Below are 23,298 nucleotides of genomic sequence, written 5' to 3' on the forward strand. Positions count from 1 at the left end.
ATTCTCTGTTTTCTGTCTTTTAACCAATCCTCAATCCATTCTAATATATTACCCTCACCCCATGAGCCCTAATCTAGTGTAACAACCTATTGTGTGACACCTTATTGAATGCCTTCTTAAAATCCAAATATACTACAGGTTGTACCTCCAGTCTGGCACCCCTGGGACCTGACAACGACCCGGACATGTAGTGTGCATACACAGAAGCCTACTGCACAGCATTTAATCCAGAAATCGAGAGAAGCAGCGGGGCGGGAAGAAAAGCGGTGGGGCGGGGGGAGAGAGAGAGAGAGCTGAGCCGCAAGCTGCCGACCCCTGAGCCTCCGACCTGGCCCCGAGCCTCCTGCTGAGCTGTGGCAGTGGAGTGAGAGAGAGCATGAGGCTGCTGGATGGGCATGGGGGTTGGGGCGTGGGGGGGTGGGGGGCTGAGAGAGTGCCCGGGGCCAGGCCCAGCTTCGGTACCTCAGTCAGCCGCCTGCTCTTCCCTTTCCTTGCCCGGCCAGCTTGCCTCAACGAACAGCGTGGGATGCCACCCACGCCTAGACTGATGCCGGACTAGGGATGTTTCTGGACTAAAGTGTCCCAGACTGGAGAGGTACAACCTATACATCCATTTGTTCCTCCTTACCTACCCTGCTAGTTACATCCTCAAAAATCCCTAATAGATTTGTCAAACATGATTTCCCTTTCATAAAACCGTGTTGATTCTGCCTAATCATATTGTGATTTTCTAAGTGCCCTGTTACCATGTCCATAATAATAGATTCTAGCATTTCACTATTACTGATATCAGGGTAACTGGCATATAGTTCCCTGTTTTCTTGCTCCTTCCTTTCTTGAACAGCGGTGTTACATTTTCTACCTTCCAATCCACGGGGACTGTTCTAGAATCTGGGGAATTCTGGAAGATCAAAACCAATGCATCTGCTATCTCTGCAGCCACCTCTTTTAAAACCCTTGGATGTAGGCCATCAGGTCCTGGGGATTTGTTGGCTTTTAGTCCCATTAATTTTTCTAGTACCTTTTCTTTACTAATATTAATTACTTTACGTTCCTCACTCTTATTAGGCCCTTGATTCCCTTCTATTTCCAATATGTTCTTTGTGTCTTCTAGTGTGAAGACAGACGCAAAATATTTGTTTAACGTTTCTGCCATTTCCTTATTCCCCATTATAATTTCTCCTGCCTCTAACGGACCCATGTTTTCTTTTGCTAATTTCTTCCATTTTAGATGTAAAAGCTCTTACAATCTGTTTTTATATTTCTTGCTAGTTTACTCTCATTCTATTTTCTCCCTCTTTATCACTTTCTTGATTATCCTTTGCTGATTTTTAAAATGCTCCCAATCCTCGGGCTTACTACTCTTTTTGGCAACATTGTAGGCATCTTTTAGTCTAATACTATCTTTAACTTCTCTAGTTGGCCAAGGTTGTACCAATTTTCCAGTGAGGATTTTACACCTCAATGGAATGTATATTGGTTGAGAATTATGAATTATTCATTAAATGTTTGCCATTGCTTATCTACTGTCATATCTTTTAATCTAATTTCCCAATCTACCACAGCCAACTCGCCTCTCATACCTCTGTAATTGGCTTCGTTTAAATTTAAGACCCTAGTTTCGGATTTAACCACATCACTCTCAAACTTAATATGAAATTCTATCATATTATGATCACTCTTCCCCAGAGAATCCTATACTTATACGATTACTAATTAACCCTGTTTCATTACACAATACTAGATCTAAAAGCCTGTTCCCTAGTTGGTTTCTTATCATATTGTTCTAGAAAACTATCTTGAATGCATTCCATGAACTCGTCCTCCAAGCTACTTTTGCCAATTTGGTTTACCCAGTCTATATGACGATTTAAGTCCCCCAGGATTATTGCATTACCCTTGTTAGGTGCTCCTCCAATTTGCTGATTTATACTCTGTCTAACACTATGATTACTGTTAGGGGGCTTATAAACTACTTCCACCAGTATTTTTTGTTACTTCTCAGCTCCACCAAAACTGATTCTACCTTCTTATTTTCTGGGCTAAAGTTCTTTTGCACTACCACCTTTATCTCATCCTTTATTATCAGTGCTATGCCACCTCCTTTTCCATTTTGTCTATCTTTTCTAAAAGTCAAAGGCCCTGAACTTGGTGGACTTAATGCCCGCTGCTGCCGAGTTTTCTGGGTGGTCTCTCCTCCGAGTGAGTTTGGTGTTGGCCTCCTGCCGGCGGGGAGGGAAGACCACTGGGAACCGCCCACTGGCGTGCCTAAATGTACTCCCGCCCACCAAGCTGTCAGTTTGGTCCGGATGGGAGTCTGCTGCAGCAGGGGGAAGGACCGCCATGTGGAGGCAGGTCTAACCTCAACAGTAAGTAAGAAGACTTACAAAAAAAGGTTAGTGAACTTCTTTTCTTAATTTTTTTCCCAGCGATTCAGGTGAATGGGGTCCCCTGAAGGTTTTCCAATTTTTTTTTATTTTTTGAAAAGTTTTACTTTTATATGTTCCCCCCTCCCTGTGCCCGACTCAATCCTTGGCGGTACTTTGCCGAGGATTGCATTTGCCGCCGAGATTGGAAGCTCCCGCCCACTGCAACCCAGATTCAGGGTGTAAGTCGCTTTTTTGCCGCTCGGCGGTCTTTCCAGAACTTTTGCATGAAACTCCCACCCAAAGTACCGTCAGGTATCTCAGCGGTCCTTTGGGTGGCACTTAAACGGAACTTAGCTTCCACCAAGTTCTGGGCCAAGTACTCTAGAATATTTAGTTCTCAGCTTTGGTCATCCTGCAACCACATCTCAGTAATGGCTACTAGAACAAATCCATTTATCTCTACTTGTACTCTTAATTGATCTATATTGTTACAAATGCTTTGTGCATTCATGTATAGCACCATTTAATTGTAACTTTTTACAATGCTTTCCTGATGTGGTCTCAGTTGCTAATGTTCTACTACCATTGTTAAACGCTCTATCCCTTCCTGACACAATTTGCTTGATTTTATCCAAATCGCTACTCTGCTCTACACGTGACTTTTCTTCAGACTTACTGTATCCTTACTTCAACCCTCCCTCCCTGTTACTTGTCATGCAACCTACATGGCTACTGTTTGTACTATCACAAGGTGTGCCACCAGAGGGCACAGCAGTGGGAGACTTGTAGGTTACCTGTACAGGTGTGCCTAGCCTAGTATAAAAGGCAGGCCATCAGATGTGATCCAAATAAAGGACTAAGGTCACTACAGTTCAAGTACAACACATTGCCTCGTGGAGTCATTATTAGAACATCCAAGGACACAAGATTTGGCGATGAGATAATGGACTTTCACGTGAAAATGGCTACCCTTGGTACGTTGCAGCAGTTCGCCGATGGTGATAATTGGGATGCCTTTGTGGAGAGGCTCGACCATTTCTTCACAGCAAACGACCTGGCAGGAGACGACCCGGCCACATTGGCTGATAAGCGCAGAGCTATCCTGCTAACCAGTTGTCGGCCCACCGTCTCTGGCTTTGTCAGGGACTTGCTTGCACCAGGGAAGACAACGACCAAGACGTACGAGGAGCTTGTAACCCTGATCCATGAACAACTCAACCCCAAGGAGAGCATCCTCACAACCAGACACCGGTTCTACACCCACCGACGGCCTGAAGGTCAGGAAATCGCGAAATACGCCGCAAACCTCAGGAGGCTGGCGGCACCATGTGATTTCAGTGACAACCTCAACGCAACGCTGCGGGATATTTTTGTCATTGGAATCAGCCATGAGGGCCTTCTTCATAAGCTACTGTCGGTGGATACCACAGTCACACTGCCGAAGGCCATTTCTGTGAGCCAGGCATTCATAACCTCGACCTGTGGTTCTAGGCAGATGACTCACCATCAGGACTCAAACCCGGCAGGTACTGTGCACCAAGTGGTGCCTTTTAGAGGCCGGACTGTAGAACGTGAACCCTCTCAGGGAAGAGAGAACAGGCCCCCCCGAGTCCCTTAACTCAGAGTCCGCCAAGGGGGGCTAATCGAGTAGCTCCATGCTGGCGTTGTGCCGCTTTAAAGACTATGTTTGCAAGGGCTGCAGCACAAAGGGCCACCTCCAATGAATGTGTAAGAGAAATATGGCTCACTGTGTCGATGAAGAGTCTGCAAATGGCCATGAATCTAGCGCGGATTATAAAACGATAGGGAGAGAGACAGCTTAGCCCCACGATGAGGTATATAACATGTTTACCTGCACCACCGAGTGTTCCCCGTTGAGGATGGAAGTCGAGATAGATGGCGTTCCAGTCTTCATGGAAGTGGACACGGGGGCGAGCCAGTCAGTAATGAATCAAGAAGCCTTTGAGAGGCTATGGGACAATCAAGCTGAACGACCCAAGTTGGTCCCGGTTCAGGCAAAGCTGCGCACCTACACCAATGAACTTATCCCAGTCGTTGGTAGTGCAAATGTAAAGGTACTCCATGATGGTGCGGTGCACAAGTTACCTCTGTGGATTGTTGTAGGTGATGGACCAACGCTACTCGGAAGAAGGTGGATGGAGAAGATCCATTGGAAGTGGGAAGACTTCACTCCATAGTGATCGACGTCCTCCGTGTTCGGAGGCACAGCAAGCCCTCACTTGAGGGTGGACCTGGCACCAGAGAGAAGACCAGCACAGCACCCAAGGCACAGACCGCTCAGCACAACTGAGTGGAGATGATCCAGCTGAGACGACTTGAACGCACCTTCCAGGCTCCAGTGGCTGGACTTCGGAGGAAGAAAATCGGATCCAAAGGCGACGTCCCAGCTCCGGTGGCAGAACCCATGGTGAAGAGGATCACCGCAGTCGACATCGTGGATGGAGGAAAGATGGCGCCAAACCATGAGGTGATGCGCTGAAAAAAAAGATGGTCGCGGCCAGACCACGAGGTGCAGCGCTGATGGAGCAACGCGTGGCACCAAACGGAGAAGAGGATTTGAGTAAAGAAAGCAAGGCTCTCTTAAAGGAGGCCTGCAACCCACTACAATTAAAGGGACAGTTCCACACACTCAAGCAATGTAATAGCAACTGTAAATTAGAGACAAAATGTGTAACTGATGATCAGAGTTGTGTACATGCAATAAGCAAGGAAAAGTTGAGCGATCATGTAAAACATGTAAGTGATGATCAAAGTTGTGTATATGCAATAAGCAATGAAAAGTCGTGCGATCATGTAAAATGTGTAATTGATTATCAGAATTGTGTACATGCAACCAGCGAGGAAAAGTCGCGTGATCACGATCGGAGCTACAGAGTATCCACCATAAGTAATGAAAAGTTGTGCTTGGTAGGATTTCAACTGAACACAGCCAATGCAGCGGGCAGACACCCATCGGGACCACACAGGTCCAGCGAGCTACCCAATGCTGTAGCCTGCGTCCCCGGGACCAGAGTTATGCACCATGGAGTGTGGCCACAAGCAGCCAATACACACGAGCTGCAGAGCAAGCGATCTCAGGAGGGCAACGGCACCGATATTGATACCCTGCCCCTGATCGGCTCCACCTCTTGGGCATCCGATGACACCAACCGCCATGAGCCTGAAAGAGAAAACTGTGCTAAGGCGCAGCCCCCAGACCCCATCGCTACCAAGGCCATACCCGGAAACAAAGGATCACTCGCTGCAGTCTCCCAAAGGGGACCGAGACGAGTCTGGATCCCAAACCAAACAACGCCCAGGCTAGCGAGTCAGCAGTTCCCTGTACATTGCTAGACGACAGACCCTCAGGGAGCAGCAGCTACCCAGGGTGCAAGAAAGGACAGGGAGGTCACAGGCATCGCAAGAATCCTCCTCAATCGCCTTCTCCCTATGACTGAAGAGCTCCTCCCAGAGTCGCAATGCGGATTCTGCCCACTAAGGGGCACAATGGACATAAGAACATAAGAATTAGGAACAGGAGTAGGCCATCTAGCCCCTCGAGCCTGCTCTGCCATTCAACAAGATCATGGTTGATCTGGCCGTGGACTCAGCTCCACTTACCTGCCTGCTCCCCATAACCCTTAATTCCCTTCTTGGTTAAAAATCTATCTATCTGTGATTTGAATACATTCAATGAGCTAGCCTCAACTGCTTCCTTTGGGCAGAGAATTCCACAGATTCACAACCCTCTGAGAGAAGAAATTCCTTCTCAACTCGGTTTTAAATTGGCTCCCCCGTATTTTGAGGCTGTGCCCCCTAGTTCTAGTCTCCTCGACCAGTGGAAACAACCTCTCTGCCTCTATCTTGTCTATCCCTTTCATTATTTTAAATGTTTCTATAAGATCACCCCTCATCCTTCTGAACTCCAACGAGTAAAGACCCAGTCTACTCAATCTATCATCATAAGGTAACCCCCTCATCTCCGGAATCAGCCTAGTGAATCATCTCTGTACCCCCTCCAAAGCTAGTATATCCTTTCTTAAGTAAGGCGACCAAAACTGCACGCAGTACTCCAGGTGCGGCCTCACCAATACCCTATTCAGCTGCAGAAGGACCTCCCTGCTTTTGTACTCCATCCCTCTCGCAATGAAGGCCAACATTCCATTCGCCTTCCTGATTACCTGTTGCACCTGCAAACTAACTTTTTGGCATTCATGCACAAGGACCCCCAGGTCCCTCTGCACTGCAGCATGTTGTAATTTCTCCCCATTCAAATAATATTCCCTTTTACTGTTTTTTTTCCCAAGGTGGATGACCTCACACTTTCCGACATTGTATTCCATCTGCCAAACCTTAGCCCATTCGCTTAACCTATCCAAATCTCCTTGCAGCCTCTCTGTGTCCTCTACACAACCCACTTTCCCACTAATCTTTGTGTCATCTGCAAATTTTGTTACACTACACTGTCCCCTCTTCCAGGTCATCTATGTATATTGTAAACAGTTGTGGTCCCAGCACCGATCCCTGTGCACACCACTAACCACCGATTTCCAACCCGAAAAGGACCCATTTATCCCGACTCTCTGCTTTCTGTTAGCCAGCCAATTCTCTATCCATGCTAATACATTTCCACTGACTCCGCGTACCTTTATCTTCTGCAGTAACCTTTTGTGTGACACCTTATCGAATGCCTTTTGGAAATCTAAATACACCACATCCATCGGTACACCTCTATCCACCATGCTCGTTATATCCTCAAAGAATTCCGGTAAATTAGTTAAACATGATTTTCCCTTCATGAATCCATGCTGCGTCTGCTTGATTGCACTATTCCTATCTAGATATCCCGCTATTTCTTCATTTTCCCCACTACAGATGTTAAACTAACCGGCCTATAGTTACCTGCCTTTTGTCTGCCCCCTTTTTTAAACAGAGGCGTTACATTAGCTGCTTTCCAATCCGCTGGTACCTCCCTAGAGTCCAGAGAATTTGGGTAGATTATAACGAATGCATCTGCTATAACTTCCGCCATCTCTTTTAATAACCTGGGATGCATTTCATCAGGATCAGGGGACTTGTCTACCTTGAGTCCCATTAGCCTGTCCAGCACTACCCCACTAGTGATAGTGATTGTCTCAAGGTCCTCCCTTCCCACATTCCTGTGACCAGCAATTTCTGGCATGGTTTCTGTGTCTTCCACTGTGAAGACCGAAGCAAAATAATTGTTTAAGGTCTCAGCCATTTCCACATTTCCCATTATTAAATCCCCCTTCTCATCTTTTAAGGGATCAACATTTATTTTAGTGGGATCAACATTTACTTTAGTTCTTCACCGTGCGGCAGATACAAGAGAAATGCAGGGAACAGCATCAACCCTTGTACATGGCCTTCTTTGACGTCACAAAAGCCTTCGACACTGTCAACAGTGAGGGATTATGGAGCACCCTCCTCAGATTCGGCTGCCCTCAAAAGTTTGTCACCATCCTCCACCTGCTCCATGATGACATGCAAGCCATGATCCTGACCAACTGATCCACCACAGACCCATTTCATGTTCGGACCGGGGTGAAGCAAGGCTGTGTCATTTCACCAACACTCTTCTTGATCTTCCTTGCTGCAATGCTCCATCTCACCTTCAGCAGGCTCCCCGCTGGAGTGGAGCTAAATTACAGGGCAAACATGAATCTGTTCAACCTCCGCCGCCTCCAGGCAAGATCCAAGGTTGTCCCATCCTCGGTCATCGAATTACAGTACGCAGACGACGCTTGCGTCTGCGCACACTCGAAGGCCGAACTCCAAGTAATGTCAACACCTGCACCGAGGCATACGAGAGCATGGGCCTTACACTAAACATCCGTAAGACAAAGGTCCTCTACCAATCTGCCTCTGCTACACAACACTGCCCCCCTTCACCCGGTTATCAAAATTCACGACGAGGCCTTGGACAACGTGGACCATTTTCCATACCTCGGAAACCTACTGTCAACAAGGGCAGACATCGATGATGAGGTCCAACACCGCCTTCAGTGTGCCAGTGCAGCCATTGGTCGCCTGAGGAAGACAGTGTTTGAAGACCAGGACCTCAAACCCGGCACCAAGTTCATGGTCTACAGAGCAGTGGTGATACCCGCCCTCCTATATGGCTCAGAGACATGGACTATGTACAGCAGGCACCTCAAAACATTGGAGAAGTACCACCAATGCTGCCTCTTCAAGATCCTGCAAATCCATTGGCAGGATAGGCGCACCAACGTCAGTGTTCTCACCCAGGCCAACATCCCCAGTATCGAAGCACTGGCCACACTCAATCAGCTCCGCTGGATGGGCCACATTGTCCGCATGTCCGACACGAGATTCCGAAAACAAGCCCTCTACTCAGAGCTCCGACATGGCAAGCGAGGAAACGCTTCAAGGACACCCTCAAAGCTTCCTTGAAAAAATGTAACATCCTCACCCACACCTGGGAATCCTTGGCCCAACACCGCCCAAAGTGGAGAAAAAGCATCCAGGAAGGCGCTGAATACCTCGAGTCTCCGCCGAGAGCAAGCTGAAGCCAAGTGTCGACAGCGGAAGGAGCGCGTGGCAACCCAGGCACACCACCCACCCATTCCTTCAACCACCATCTGCCCCACCTGTGACAGAGACTGTATGTCCCGTATTGGACTCTTCAGTCACCTGAGAACTAATTTCTAGTGTGAAAGCAAGTCATCCTCGACTCCGAGGGACTGCCTATGATGATGAGCCTGGAGATGATGGTGTTCCCATGCGCCTGCTACTCTTGTCCTAGGTGATAGAGGTCACGGGTTTGGGAGGTGTTGTAAGTCTTAACTGGAAGTCTAAAATTTTAATTTGGACATATTGCATGGTCTGAATTTGTATTATGTGTTGCTTTATACAGGTTGTTAGAATCCCACTGGCTTGACTTTTGTAGTTCAATGATAGTATATTTCTGTGCCAGCTCTGTTGATGAAGCATGGTATTGTCTGAAGAAATGTGTTTTTTTAACTTTTTGATCTTTATTCCTCCATTTTTAATGTATGTATTCAAACTTAACACCTTAGTGGATGTTGAACTCCAAACTAACCATAACAAGTTTTTAAATGGAAAAAGCATATTTGTGACTTACTGGCCATTACAAATGATTTAGTAACTTGTAACCTTCTAAAGCTTTGAGTGAGATGGTTTGTGTACAGGCTACTTGGATTGGTTGGTAGGAGCCATACTTGTTGCTGGTTATGTTTTTATAAATTATTTTTAACCTTCAAAAGCTGAATGTTGTGCTAATGCAGATGCACCATCTACAACAGGAGCTGAGAATTGATTAATTTACTCTCACCAGTGTCTAGTTAGCCTTAATGGCAAAACTGGAACTTAAGCTTGTGACCTGCTTGTTAAATGACAAACAACTACTGTGTATATCACTGGGTTGGTTGGTTGAGGTAGATATCTGCCACTTAAGCTGCTGGGTCACTTAGCTGGCCAACTCCTGCATCTAGGCTCTCTTGCTGGATTTTTCAATATGATTTTCTTTTTTTCAGTATGTTCTTCCTATGTTTCGATGCCTAACTACATTAGAGAGGAGTGTGGAGAAATGCAAGATTTATGTGAATTCACAGGATTGTCGTGTTGTTTTTCAGTTCTGCTGCAAGCATGGTAAGAAAATAGTTTATTAAGTCTATCACATGTTTTTATTCCTAACCAGTTCCATGGTTTTATGGGGGAGAATGTGGCATTAGTGATTGAAGGATGTACAGTGATTTTGCTTTAGGTCTGTATGCAGCTTGTCTTTATTCTAAAACAAGTTCCAATTTCTTAAGAAATGTGCGTAGCAAGATCCCATAAACAGCAATGAGTCGAATGACAAGATTATCTTTTTTTAAATGATATTGGTTGAGGGATAAGTGTTGGTCAAGAAAGCATGAAAACTCAGTTTAACATTTCATTAGTGTACTACTGAGCAGAGAGTTTCAGAATTGTCAGCCTAGATTACATACTCGGGTCTCTGGAGTGCTGCCTAAAATCATGACTTTTTGACAACACTTCAAAAATATTTCATTGTCTATAGCACTTTGGGACTTTCTGAGGTCATGAAAGATGCTTTTTAATTGCAAGTTCTTTCTTTAACAGTCCTAGAGATAAAAGGACTACATAGCCCCCTAGAACATGTCAGTGTTTCAAACAGTGGTGTTGATGCATTTAATTTTTTTCACTGGTTTTCATTGTAAATCGCTTTCCATTTTACAACTTCTTACAGGAATTACTAAAGCTCACAATCTGGCATTTCAGGAGTGTGAGTCCCTTCAGGCTGTGTTTTCGAAGCACTTGAGTCCAAATGTATTGAGATCCCACGCAAGGTAGGGGTAATCATGCACTTATTCCAGTGGGAATATATTGTTGTTATATCATGAAATTATCTTGCCTCGAAAGAAAAACAGATAACGCTGACTGGTTCTGTTGAAGGGTTCCATCTGAAACGTTAACTGGTCTGCTCTCTCTATCATAGGCAGTCCCTTGAAGCGAGGATGACTTGCTTCCATGCCAAAAAGGGATGAGTTCACAGTTGTTTCAATGAAGGACCTAATATTCCAGATCCAGAACTACATCGTGAAGGGTGGAAGATGCCTGTGCTTGGATTTTTTTAACGTGTGGTGGCCGTTGCACACCAGCCACCACATGGGCTTGACAAAATTAGGTCTTGGTCCAATGCTGTCCCTGGGCCCTTGCCTCTTCTGGGCCCCAGATTCACACCTCTCTTGGGGCCCCGGTCACTTCCCTCTATGGACTCTTGCCACTCCTTCACCCCTCCTGCTGTGCCTGCCTGCATTGCAATCAGCGACCTGGCTTCATAGCCGTCGCCCTCCTGCAGCAGCACGCGCTGTTCCCTGCAGTGGTATGCCGCCGCACACTGCTCCCTCCAATGGCCCTGGCCTGCTGATGATCTTGCAGGCCGGGACCGCGCCGATTTCCGGGCCGGGCCACCGCACGCTGCTCCCTCCAATGGCCCCGGCCACCACTGAATGGTGATACTGAATATAGATACTGAATAACCTGCTAAGTGTTTTCAGATTTCCAACATTCCACCAAAAATGTAACAAGGGCGGGCACCCTTTATTCACTAATTATGAACCACTAATGAAATGTGGGAATGCATGATCTTGAAAACAGCAGAGATGCTGTTGGAACATATGTGAGAACTATAGGAATATGGAAACACTACTAGAAGAAGAATAAATTGAGGGAGAGAACATATCTTGAGAAGCAATAGGCATTTTATTTGAAACAAAATGATGAGGTGTGTAATTTAATTTTCTTAAAGGCTTCTGGCTGATATAGCCATTCATTTTCCAATGTCTCAAGAGGAAATTACTTTGATTGTGACTCCTATGAGAGCTTTCTTCAAGAGTTATGTAGATGAAGACAAAGGCAAGTCAATTTAAATTAGTTGTCACTGCTATGCAAAATGAATAGAGTTTAATTTATTTCTATCAAGTAAGAGACAATGGGCCCGAACTTAGTCAGAGTTCCGCCCACATCCGCCGAGGTTCCACCCGAAAAAAATGTTTTTTTCACAGATTCCTCACATACCGCCCATCTGCTGCCCAGGAGATTCCTCGGTGAAGTACAGCCGGCGCAACTTCCTGCCGCCCGCCCATGCGGAGGCTCAAAAACAGGGATTTTCCTCGTCCACGATGCTCCCGCCCGCCAGAAGGACCACTGGCAAAAAGGTGGTCTAAGCTGGCTGTGAATCGGGCGGCAGGGAGAATCGCTCAGAATGGTGCAGCGCTGCACATCCCGGGTAGCGTCCATATGCTGCACCATTATCAGTTGCTCAGAATTAGTTATCTGATCGACCTTAACCTGCACAGAATGAGTACAGACATGTAAATAAAAAGTACTCATTTGAAGGAAAGGTATGGTAGAGGAAGCGGCAATGAATTCCGAAAGATGGTAAAGGCTCAATGGAGATGCCCTACAAGAGTTTTCAGACCATTGCAGGCAGAACTGAGTTATTGACAGAATGTCAGCGCACAAATGGGATGAGCTTCTGTCAGAGTAAACAAACGAAAATGATAACATGTACTGGTCTGGCAGGTGTCGCAGCATGTAATAGTGAGAACAGCATGACCTCAATTGTAGAAGACGGAAAAAGATATATAATGGACTGCAAGGTCACTGAGGAACATGTGATATCAGGGAAGGGACTCCGTGATGGTGGACCTAAGAAAAAGTTGACTGAAGTGCAAGCCTTAATGTGTGCCCTGCAAGTAGTGCAACTGTCTCATTGAATGGCAGCCTTCCTGCATTGATTACCCTTACTTGTCGTGTCACAATCGCCTGATGACAGGACCCATTAAACAGTCGCATCATATGTGGAGGGCAAGAGATTCCTCATACAGCAGTACACCTGAAGGAGATTTGTCTTTTTCTCAGAACGCACCCCAGATAATGTAAAAATGAGACACTGACCAAGAGTGGGTGAACAATGTGACTGTATTGAATAGTGCAGCATGCCAAAGTGACACACCATGCAAACAATTGAATCCAACATATGTACAGTTGTTCCGAGACCAGTCAAGTGACATTGATAACGACCCATGTGAAACAACAGCCACAACTTAATGAGGAGTAAAGAACATACCTGTTATGTATTTAACCCCTTGCAACGTGTATTACACTACCACCAGAGGGCCTACCTTGGGAGCATGGTATATAAGCAGGCCGCCCACAAGGTACCTGCACTCTGGAGTCTCATTAAAGGAGCTAAGGTCACACTTGCTCATTATACACAGTACTCCGTTTCATCCTTTATTATGAGCTTATCAATTGGCGACAAGTAATGAACAACCGCGCGAAAATGCAAACAACAGTTGGTATCCTGGAGAAGTTATCAGAAGGGGATGATTGGGAGGCCTTCGTGGAGAGACTCGACCAATACTTTGTGGCCAACGAGCTGGAAGGGGACGAGAACGCTGCCAAACGAAGGGCGATCCTCCTAACTGTCTGTGGGGCAACAGCCTATTGCCTCATGAAGAATCTCCTAGCTCCGGCAAAACCAACAGCTAAATCCTATGAAGTATTGTGTACGCTGGTCCGGGAGCACCTAAATCCTAAGGAAAGCATTTTGATGGCAAGATATTGGTTCTACACATGTCAACGGTCGGAGGGCCAGGCTGTGTCGCTGAACTAAGGCGCCTTGCAGGACATTGTGAATTTGAGGGATTCCTAGAACAAATGCTGAGACACTTTTTTGTATTGGGCATTGGCCGTGAGGCAATCCTTCGCAAACTGTTAACCATTGAAACTCCGAGTCTAAGTAAAGCTATAACGATAGCCCAGACATTTATGTCCACCAGCGACAATACCAAACAGATTTCGCCGAGCAAAGAAGTTTCAGCCATTACTGTGAACAAAGTAATGTCGTTTTCGAGCAGGAATATACATGGCAGAACGTACATGCCGGCTGCTGCTGCCCGACCTCAGATGATCCAGAGTCCGCCATCAATTGTTAATGCAAAGCAGTTAACACCTTGTTGGCGCTGTGGAGGTGATCATCGGCCCCATCAATGCTGCTTCAAGCACTATGCATGCAACGGTTGCAGAACACTGGGATACCTCCATCTAATGTGCAGGCGAGCTGCAAACCCTGCAAACCACCACGTTGCAGAGGAAGATCGATCCACTGTAGATCAGACTGAATTGGAGACTCGAACCGAGGAGACAAGTGTACGGGGTACACACATTCACTACGAAATGTCCATCAATAATGTTGAAAGTTGAACTGAATGGAATTCCAGTATCGATGGAACTGGATATGGGTGTGAATCAGTCCATAATGAGTAAAAAGGCCTTTGACAGGCTGTGGTGCAACAAGGCACACAGGCCCAAGCTCAGCCCCATTCACATCAAACTAAGGACTTACACCAAGGAACTAATCCCTGTAATTGGCAGTGCAGAAGTCAAAGTCTCCTATGATGGAGCAGTACACGAATTCCTGCTGTGGATTGTGCCAGGGGATGGCCCCACATTGTTTGGCAGAAACTGGCTGGGAAAAATCTGCTGGAACTGGGACAATATCCGAGCGCTCTCGTCCGTCGACAACGCCTCATGTGCCCAGGTTCTGAGCAAGTTTCCATTGTTGTTCGAGCCAGGCACTGGAAGCTTCTCGGGGGCGAAAGTGCAGATCCATTTGGTTCCCGGTACGTGATCCATCCACCACAGGGCACGGGCGGTATCGTATATGATGCGTGAGAGAGTAGAAATTGAGCTGGACAGGCTGCAGCGAGAAGGCAGCATCGCATGGTGGAATTCAACGAATGGGCTAGTCCGATTGTCCCGGTACTTAAAGAGGACGGCACAGTCAGAATTTATGGGGACTATAAAGTAACAATTACCCGTTTTTCGCTACAGGACCAGTACCCGCTACCCAAGGCAGACGACCTATTTGCGACCCTGGCTGGAGGGAAGACGTTCACCAAGCTGGACCTGACCTCGGCCTACATGACGCAGGAGCTGGAGGTGTCTTCGAAAGGCCTCACCTGCATCAACACGCACAAAGGTCTGTTCATCTGTAACAGAAGCCCGTTCGGGATTCGGTCGGCTGCGGCAATCTTCCAACGGAACATGGGGAGCCTGCTAATGTCGGTTCCTCGCACCATGGTTTTCCAGGATGATATACTGGTTACAGGTCGGGACACCATCGAACACTTGCAGAATCTGGAAGAGGTTCTTAGTCGGTTGGATCGCGTGGGGCTCAGGTTGAAACGCTCGAAGTGTTTTTTCCTGGCGCAGGAGGTTGAGTTCTTGGGAAGAAGAATCACAGCAGACGGCATCAGACCCACCGACGCCAAGACGGAGGCCATCAAGAACGCGCCGAGACCACAGAATGTGACGGAGCTGCGGTCGTTCCTGGAACTCCTTAACTATTTCAGTAATTTCCTACCTGGGTTAAGCACCCTGATAGAACCCTACATGCGCAAGGGAGATGACTGGGTCTGGGGGAATTCACAAGGGGCTGCCTTTAAGAAAGCCAGAAATCTGTTGTGTTCAAACAAGCTGCTTGTCCTGTATAACCCTTGTAAAAGATTAGTGCTGCCTTGCGATGCGTCGTCATACGGGGTCGGGTGTGTGTTACAACAGGCTAACGAATCAGGGATTTTGCAACTGGTCGCTTATGCATCCAGGAGTTTGTCCAAGGCTGAAAGGGCCGACAGCATGATTGAAAAAGAGGCTCTAGCGTGTATTTATGCGGTAAAAAAAATGCACCAGTACTTATTTGGCCTCAAGTTTGAGCTTGAAACTGACCACAAGATGCTCATATCGCTGTTCTCTGAGAGCAAAGAGATTAACGCCTCTGTCAGCATTAAAGATGGGCGCTCACGCTGTCAGCAAACAACTATGTAATCCGCCACAGACTGGGCACAGAGAACTGCGCATGTCATGTATGTAACTATCATGTAACGGTAATCTTCATGTAACTGTAACCTCCATGCTACTCCTGTACACTGTACTTATACCCTAGAAATGCACACCCTGACCACAGGGGGTGAACTTGTAGGAGACACTCCTCACCTGAGTTTCCAGATATAAAAGAGGAGGTCCCACCCAGGGCCAGCACTCCTTGGTCCTGGGAATAAAGGTTAAGGTCACGTAATGACTGGTGTCTGCAGTACACGCCTCGTGTGAATTTGTAGTAAGGTGCAGTGACAACACATTTGACGACGAGAAATGGGAATCACCGAACCACGAGGATGGCCGCACAGAGGAATGTTACTGTGTGGGTGAGGACTGGGACGACTTCATGGAGAGACTCAGCAGAGCTTTGTCACGAAGGACTGGCTGGGAGCAGCAGCGGCTGCCAAGCGGAGGGCGCATCTACTGACCAGCTGCGGACCACAGACATATGCGCGATGAAAGACCTGCTCGCACCCCAAAAGCCAGCGGACAAGTCCTTTGAAGAGCTCAGCCAGCTGATCAGTGAACATCTCAAGCTGGTGAGTAGCGTACACATGGCCCGGCACCGGTTCTACACACACCGGCGTCGGGAGGGACAAAACATCTCGGACTTCGTTGCGAACCTGCGGCGCTTGGCCAGTCTCTGTAAGTTCACAAATGCCTGCAGGGGAGAAATGTTAAGGGATTTCTTCATTGAGGGCATTAATCATGCTGGGATTTTCAGGAAGCTCATAGAGGCCAAGGACTTGACTTTAGAAGGGGCGGCATTGACAGCTCAGACCTTCATGGCAGGGGAAGAGGAGACCAAGCTAATTTACGTATGCTGTCCTGGTCCCAACGTGGCGATGGACCAGGGAATTAACATGGTGAACGCGGCTAGGGATCCCGCAGGTAGGCAGGGGCATTTCGAAACCTCCCAGGAAGCAACAGACTCTAGGGTGGGCCTGCAACAGGGACAATGGAAAGGGGATCGGCAATTCACACCATCACAAGGAACAATGCATCCCGCGATGGGACCATTAACACCCACCATCAGAGTGCCGAAAAACAACCAGATGGGCAGAGAGGAATGCCTGGTAACAGTCCTTTTGTTAACAACAATCTCAGCTCATGCTGGAGGTGAGGGGCTAGACTACTGCAAAAAACTGCAGATTTCAGCACTATACCTGTAGGATTTGTAACGTCAGTGGACACTTGGCCAGGATGTGCAAAAAGGCTGTAGCAAGGCTAATCTGCGAGACAGAGGACCAGACGAGGGGTCTGCAATGCAGGATGATGCGTGGGGAAAAGCCATGGATGCTGAAGTTCAGCGGATTCATGTGGCTGACGTCCACAGCTCATACACTAAAACGCCGCCCATGATGATGAAAGCTTTATTGAATGGCATCCCGGTGCGCATGGAGCTGAATACCCAGTCACTTATGAGCGGCCAACAATTTGAGAGACTATGGCCACACAGAGCTAGCAGGCCCAAACTGGAACGCATTGACACGCAGCTACGGACGTACACCAAAGAGATCATCCCAGTGCTAGGCAGTACAAACTTGGTGGTAACACATAATGGATCACAGAACCGGCTGTCACTCTGGATCGTCCCGGGAAATGGCCCCGCACTCTTGGGGAGGAGTTGGCTAGCCGAGATGAATTGGAAATGGGGGGATGTGCACGCCATCTCATCTGTGGAGCGAAGTACATGCTCACAGGTCCTACAAAAATTCAAGTCACTGTTCCAACCCGGTGTCGGAACGTTCAAGGGCACCAAAGTAGTGACATGCATCACTCTGGATGCCAGACCAGTGCACCACAAAGCCAGAGTGGTGCCGTATGTGATGCGTGAGAAAATTGAATGTGAATTGGACAGGCTGCTCAGAGAGGGCATAATTTCGGCCGTTGAATTCAGCGACTGGGCAAGTCCCATCGTTCCTGTCCTTAAAGCAGATGGCTCGGTCAGGATTTGTGGCGACTACAAAGCCACCATCAACCGAGTGTTGCTGCAAGACCAATACACACACCCGAGAGCGGAGGGCCTTTTTGCCACGCTGGCAGGTGGCAAGCTGTTCACGAAGCTGAACCTCACTTTGGCCTACATGACTCAGGAACTGGCTGAAGAATCCAAGCTTCTGACCACCATCACAACGCACAAGAGATTATTTATCTACAACAGGTGTCTGTTTGGCATTCGTTCGGCGGCAGCTATCTTTCAGAGAAACATGGAAAGCTTGCTCAAATCCATTCCTGGAACGATCGTATTCCAAGACGACATCCTTATAACGGGTCGAGACACCAAGGAACACCTCCACAACCTGGAGGAGGTGCTACGCCGACTGGACCGGGTAGGCTTGCGGCTGAAAAAGGCCAAGTGTGTGTTTTTGGCCCCAGAGGTCGAGTTTTTGGCAGGAGGGTTGCCGCAGACGGGATCCGGTCCACTGAATCAAAAACGGAGACGATCCGCCGGGCGTCCAGGCCTGGCAACACGTCGGAGTTGCGATCATTCCTGGGACTTTTGAACTATTTAGGGAACTTTCTGCTGAATTTAAGCACATTGTTGGAGCCGTTACACATACTCCTGCGTAAAGGTTGTGAATGGTTTTGGGGGGACTGATACGTCCTTACTATAAAGCACACGAGGCTCATGCTTGAGAGAAGGTCAATCTGTGACCTGTCCTTTATTCCTTAGCACTCAAGTGATGGAAGTGGGTGGAGCTTTCCCTTTTATACCTGAAGGTCCAGGTTAGGAGTGTCTCCTACCTAGTGGTCATTGTTCTCACAGTGTACAACTTAGGTCAGATTATACATGGGTTACAATGCTGGTTGAATACATGACAGGGACTGTCAAGAAAGGGCTTTCAATAAGGCGAGGAACCTATTGTGTTCTAACAAACTGTTGACTTTGTATGACCCCTGTAAAAAACTGCTTTTAACGTGCGATGCATCATCCTACGGGGTTGGGTGTGTTTTGCAGCAGGTAATGATGACGGCCGACTCCAACCGGTGGCTTATGCCTCCAAGTCACTCTCCCAGGCAGAGCGTGGATACGGCATGGTCGAAAAGGAAGCACTCGCTTGTGTTTACGGTGTGACAAAAATGCACCAGTACCTTTTCAGTAGACGGTTCGAGCTATAAACGGATCACAAGCCATTAACATCCCTGTTGTCCGACAGCATGGCTGTCAATGCCAATGTGTCAGCTTGCATACAGCGATAGGCTCTCACACTGGCTGTGTATGACTACACCATACGGCACCGGCCAGACACCGGAAATTGCACTGACGCGTTCAGCAGGCTCTCACTGGCCACCACTGAGGGGGTGTCGGAGCAAAGCACTGAGGTGGTCATGGCCGTTGAGGCTTTTGACACCGCAGGCTCCCCCATCACAGCCCGCCAGATCAAATTCTGGACCAACAGAGACCCCCTCCTATCCATGATAAAGAAATGTGCTCTGACTGGGGATTGGGCACCTGCACACGGGGCGTGCCCCGAGGAGGTCCGACCGTTTCAGAGATGGATGGATGAGCTCTCCATCCAAGCCGACTGCCTGCTATGGGGCAGCTGGGTAGTCATGCCCCAGAAAGGAAGGGAAGCGTTCATCAGGGAACTCCACAGCGAGCACCCTGGCATCGTGTTAATGTTTGGTGGCCGGGGATTGACTCAGACCTGGAACACTGGGTTCGCAGGTGCACGTGTGCCCAACTAGACAATGCCCCCAGAGAGGCCCCACTCAGCCCGTGGCCCTGGCCCACCAGGTCATGGTCACATATTCATGTAGACTATGCGGGCCCGTTCATGGGGAAAATGTTCCTGATCGTTGTCGATGCATACTCGAAATGGATCGAGTCCATCCTATTAAACTCGTGCATGACATCCATCACCGTGGAGAGTCTCCGTACGGTTTTCATGACCCACGGCTTGCCGGACATCCTGGTCAGCGACAATGGCCCGTGTTTCACCAGCCACGAATTCCAGGAGTTTATGTCGAGCAATGGTATCAAACACGTACAGACAGCGCTGTTCAAGCTGGCTTCCAATGGCCAGGCGGAACGTGCGGTCCAAGTCATAAAACAGGGCATGCTACGCATCCAAGGACCCTCCGTTCAGTACCGCCTATCGCGCCTCCTGCTGGCCTACAGGTCCCGCCCGCACTGCCATTAGAGACCAGGAGAAAAAAAAGAAAGAAACAGACTTTGCTGGGAGGGGTGGGGGGGAAGGAAGCCAAAGATTGGCAGCGGTTACGTTCGGAAATTTTTGAACTCGATATTGAGTCTAGAAGGCTGTAAAGTGCCTAAACAAAAGTTGAGGTGCTGTTCCTCGAGCTTGCATTGAGCTTCGTTTGAACAATGTAGGAGGCCGAGGACGAGATGTCATAGTGGGAATGCAGTGGAGAATTAAAGTGACAGGCAACTGGAAGCTCAGGGTTACACTTGTGGACTGAATGGAGGTGCTCCGCAAAGCAGTCACCCAATCTACGCTTGGTCTCCCCAATGTAGAGGAGACCACATCGTGAGCAGCGAATACAGTATACTAATTTAAAGAAGTACAAGTAAATCGCTGTTTCACCTGGAAGGAGTATTTGGATATTGGGAAGGGAGGAGGTAAAAGAGCAGGTGTTGCATCTCCTGCGCTTGCACGGGAAGGTGCCATGAGAAGTGGGTGTTGGGGATGACTGCAGAATAGACCAGGGTGTCGCGGAGGGAGCGGTCCCTTTCGGAATGTTCAGAGGGGAGGGGAAGATGTGATTGGTGGTGGGATCACGCTGGAGTTGACGGAAATGGCGGAGGATGATCCGTTGAATGTGGAGGCTGGTGGGGTGAAAGGTGAGGACAAGGGGAACCCTGTCATGGTTCTGAGAGGGAGGGGAAGGGCAGAGGTGCGGGAAATAGAACAGACACAGCTGAGGGGAATCCTCTGTTGAGGAAAAAGGAAGACATGTCAGAGGCATTAGTGTGAAAGGTGACGTCATCAGAGCAGATGTGACGGAGACGGAGAAACTGGGAGAATGGGATGGAGTCCTTACAGAATGCAGGGTGGGAGGAAGTATAGTCCAAATAGCTATGGGAGTCAGTAGGCTTATAATGGATACTGGTTGAAAGCCTATCCCCAGAGCTGGAGACGGAGAAGTCGAGGAAGGGAAGGATGAGTCGGAGATGGACCATGTGAAGGTGAGGGAAGGGTGGAAATTGGATGCAAAGTGAATGAAATTTTCAAGTTCAGGGCGAGAGCAGGAAACGGCACCAATACAGTCATCAATGTACTGGAAAAAGAAGTGAAGGAGGGGACCCGAGTAGGACCGTAACAAAGAATGTTCCACATATCCCACGAAAAGGCAGGCATAGCTAGGACCCATGCAGGTTCCCATAGCAACACCTTTAATTTGGAGGAAATGAGTGGAGTTAAAGGAGAAGTTGTTCAATGTGAGAAGAGGAGGGTGGTGGTGGATGGGGACTGGTTGGGTCTCTGCTCGAGGAAGAAGCGGAGCACCCTCAGGCCAACCTGGTGGAGGATGGAAGTATAGATGGATTGGACGTCCATAGTGAAAAGGAGATGGTTGGGGCCTTGAAACTGGTGGCACACATATCAGGAGGCTGGAGTCCTTCTCTTCCACCTCCTCGACTCAAGTAGTTTGAAGACTGGCACATCTCCCTCCTGGTCTTCGTGGCTCTCTGCTTCCTGTCTGCCAACCAGTTCTCTATCCACGTCAGTACATTACCCCCAATACCATGTGCTTTGATTTTGCACATCAATCTCTTGTGTGGGACCTTGTCAAAAGCCTTTTGAAAGTCCAAATACACCACATCCACTGGTTCTCCCTTGTCCACTCTACTAGTTACATCCTCAAAAAATTCCAGAAGATTTGTCAAGCATGATTTCCCCTTCATAAATCCATGCAGAATTGGACCGATCCTGTCACTGCTTTCCAAATGCGCTGCTATTTCATCCCTACAGGTGCAGGAGTAGGCCATTCGGTCCTTTGAACCTGCACCACCATTCAATAAGATCATGGCTGATCATTCCCTCAGTACCCCTTTCCTGCTTTCTCTCCATACTCCTTGATCCCAGTTCATTGGATATATTCAAGAAGGAGTTAGATATGGCCCTTACAGCTAAGGGGATCAAGGGATATGGAGAGAAAGCAGGAAAGGGGTACTGAGGGAATGATCAGCCATGATCTTATTGAATGGTGGTGCAGGTTCGAAGGGTCGAATGGCCTACTCCTGCACCTATTTTCTATGTTTCTATGTTAATAATTGATTCCAACATTTTCCCCACTACTGATGTCAGGCTAACCAGTCTATAATTATCCGCTTTCTCTCTCCCTCCCTTTTTCAAAAGTGGTATTACATTAGCTACCCTCCAGTCCATAGGAACTGATCCAGAGTCGATAGACTGTTGGAAAATGATCACCAATGCATCCACTATTTCTAGGGCCACTTCCTTAAGTACTCTGGGATGCAGACTATCAGGCCCCAGGGATTTATCGGCCTTCAATCCCATCAATTTCCCTAACACAATTTCCCACCTAATAAGGATATCCTTCAGTTTCTCCTTCTCACGAGACCCTCGGTCCCCTAGTACTTCCGGAAGGTCATTTGTGTCTTCCTTCGTGAAGACAAATCCAAAGTATTTGTTCAATTGGTCTGCCATTTCTTTGTTCCCCATTATAAATTCACCTGAATCCGACTGCAAGGGATCTACGTTTGTCTTCACTAATCTTTTTCTCTTCACATATCTATAGGAGCTTTTGCAGTCAGTTTTTATGTTCCCGGCAAGCTTCTTCTCGTACTCTATTTCCCCCCCTCTTAATTAAACCCTTTGTCCTCCTCTGCTGAATTCTACATTTCTCCCAGTCCTCAGGTTTGCTGCTTTTTCTGGCCAATTTATATGCCTCTTCCTTGGATTTAACACTATCCTTAATTTCCCTTGTTAGCCACAGTTGAGCCACCTTTCCCGTTTTATTTTTACTCCAGACAGGGATGTACAACTGCTGAAGTTCATCCATGTGATCTTTAAATGTTTGCCATTGACTATCCACCGTCAACCCTTTAAGTATCATTTGCCAGTCTATCCGAGCAAATTCACACCTCAAACCATTGAAGTTACCTTTCCTTAAGTTCAGGACCCTAGTTTCTGAATTAACTGTGTCACTCTCCATCTTAATAAAGAATTCTACCATGTTATGGTCACTCTTCCCCAAGGGGTCTCGCACAACAAGATTGCTAATTAGTCCTTTCTCATTACACATCACCCAGTCTAGGATGGCCAGCTCCCTAGTTGGTTACTCGACATATTGGTCTAGAAAACCATCCCTAATACACTCCAGGAAATCCTCCTCCACCGCATTGCTACCAGTTTGGGTTAGCCCAATCAATATGTAGATTAAAGTCACCCATGATAACTGCTGTACCTTTATTGCATGCATCCCTAATTTCTTGTTTGATGCTGTCCCCAACCTCACTACTACAATTCGGTGGTCTGTACACAAC

At 47.7% G+C, this 23,298-nt stretch overlaps 1 protein-coding gene across 8 annotated transcripts in view; it reads left to right on the forward strand.

Moving 5' to 3' along the window:
• LOC139268955 (cell cycle checkpoint control protein RAD9B-like) overlaps positions 1-23,298 on the forward strand; it is a 106,507-nt gene that overhangs the window by 19,281 nt on the left and 63,928 nt on the right. For all 8 annotated transcript variants that reach the window (XM_070887844.1, XM_070887848.1, XM_070887843.1 and 5 more), the window contains 3 exons: positions 9,908-10,022; positions 10,624-10,723; positions 11,686-11,792. In XM_070887844.1, coding sequence (XP_070743945.1) covers positions 9,908-10,022; positions 10,624-10,723; positions 11,686-11,792 — 322 coding nt within the window. The remainder of the gene's footprint in view (positions 1-9,907; positions 10,023-10,623; positions 10,724-11,685; positions 11,793-23,298) is intronic.

The sequence above is a fragment of the Pristiophorus japonicus genome, chromosome 8, assembly GCF_044704955.1.
Source record: "Pristiophorus japonicus isolate sPriJap1 chromosome 8, sPriJap1.hap1, whole genome shotgun sequence".
Classification (NCBI taxonomy): Eukaryota; Metazoa; Chordata; class Chondrichthyes; family Pristiophoridae; genus Pristiophorus; species Pristiophorus japonicus.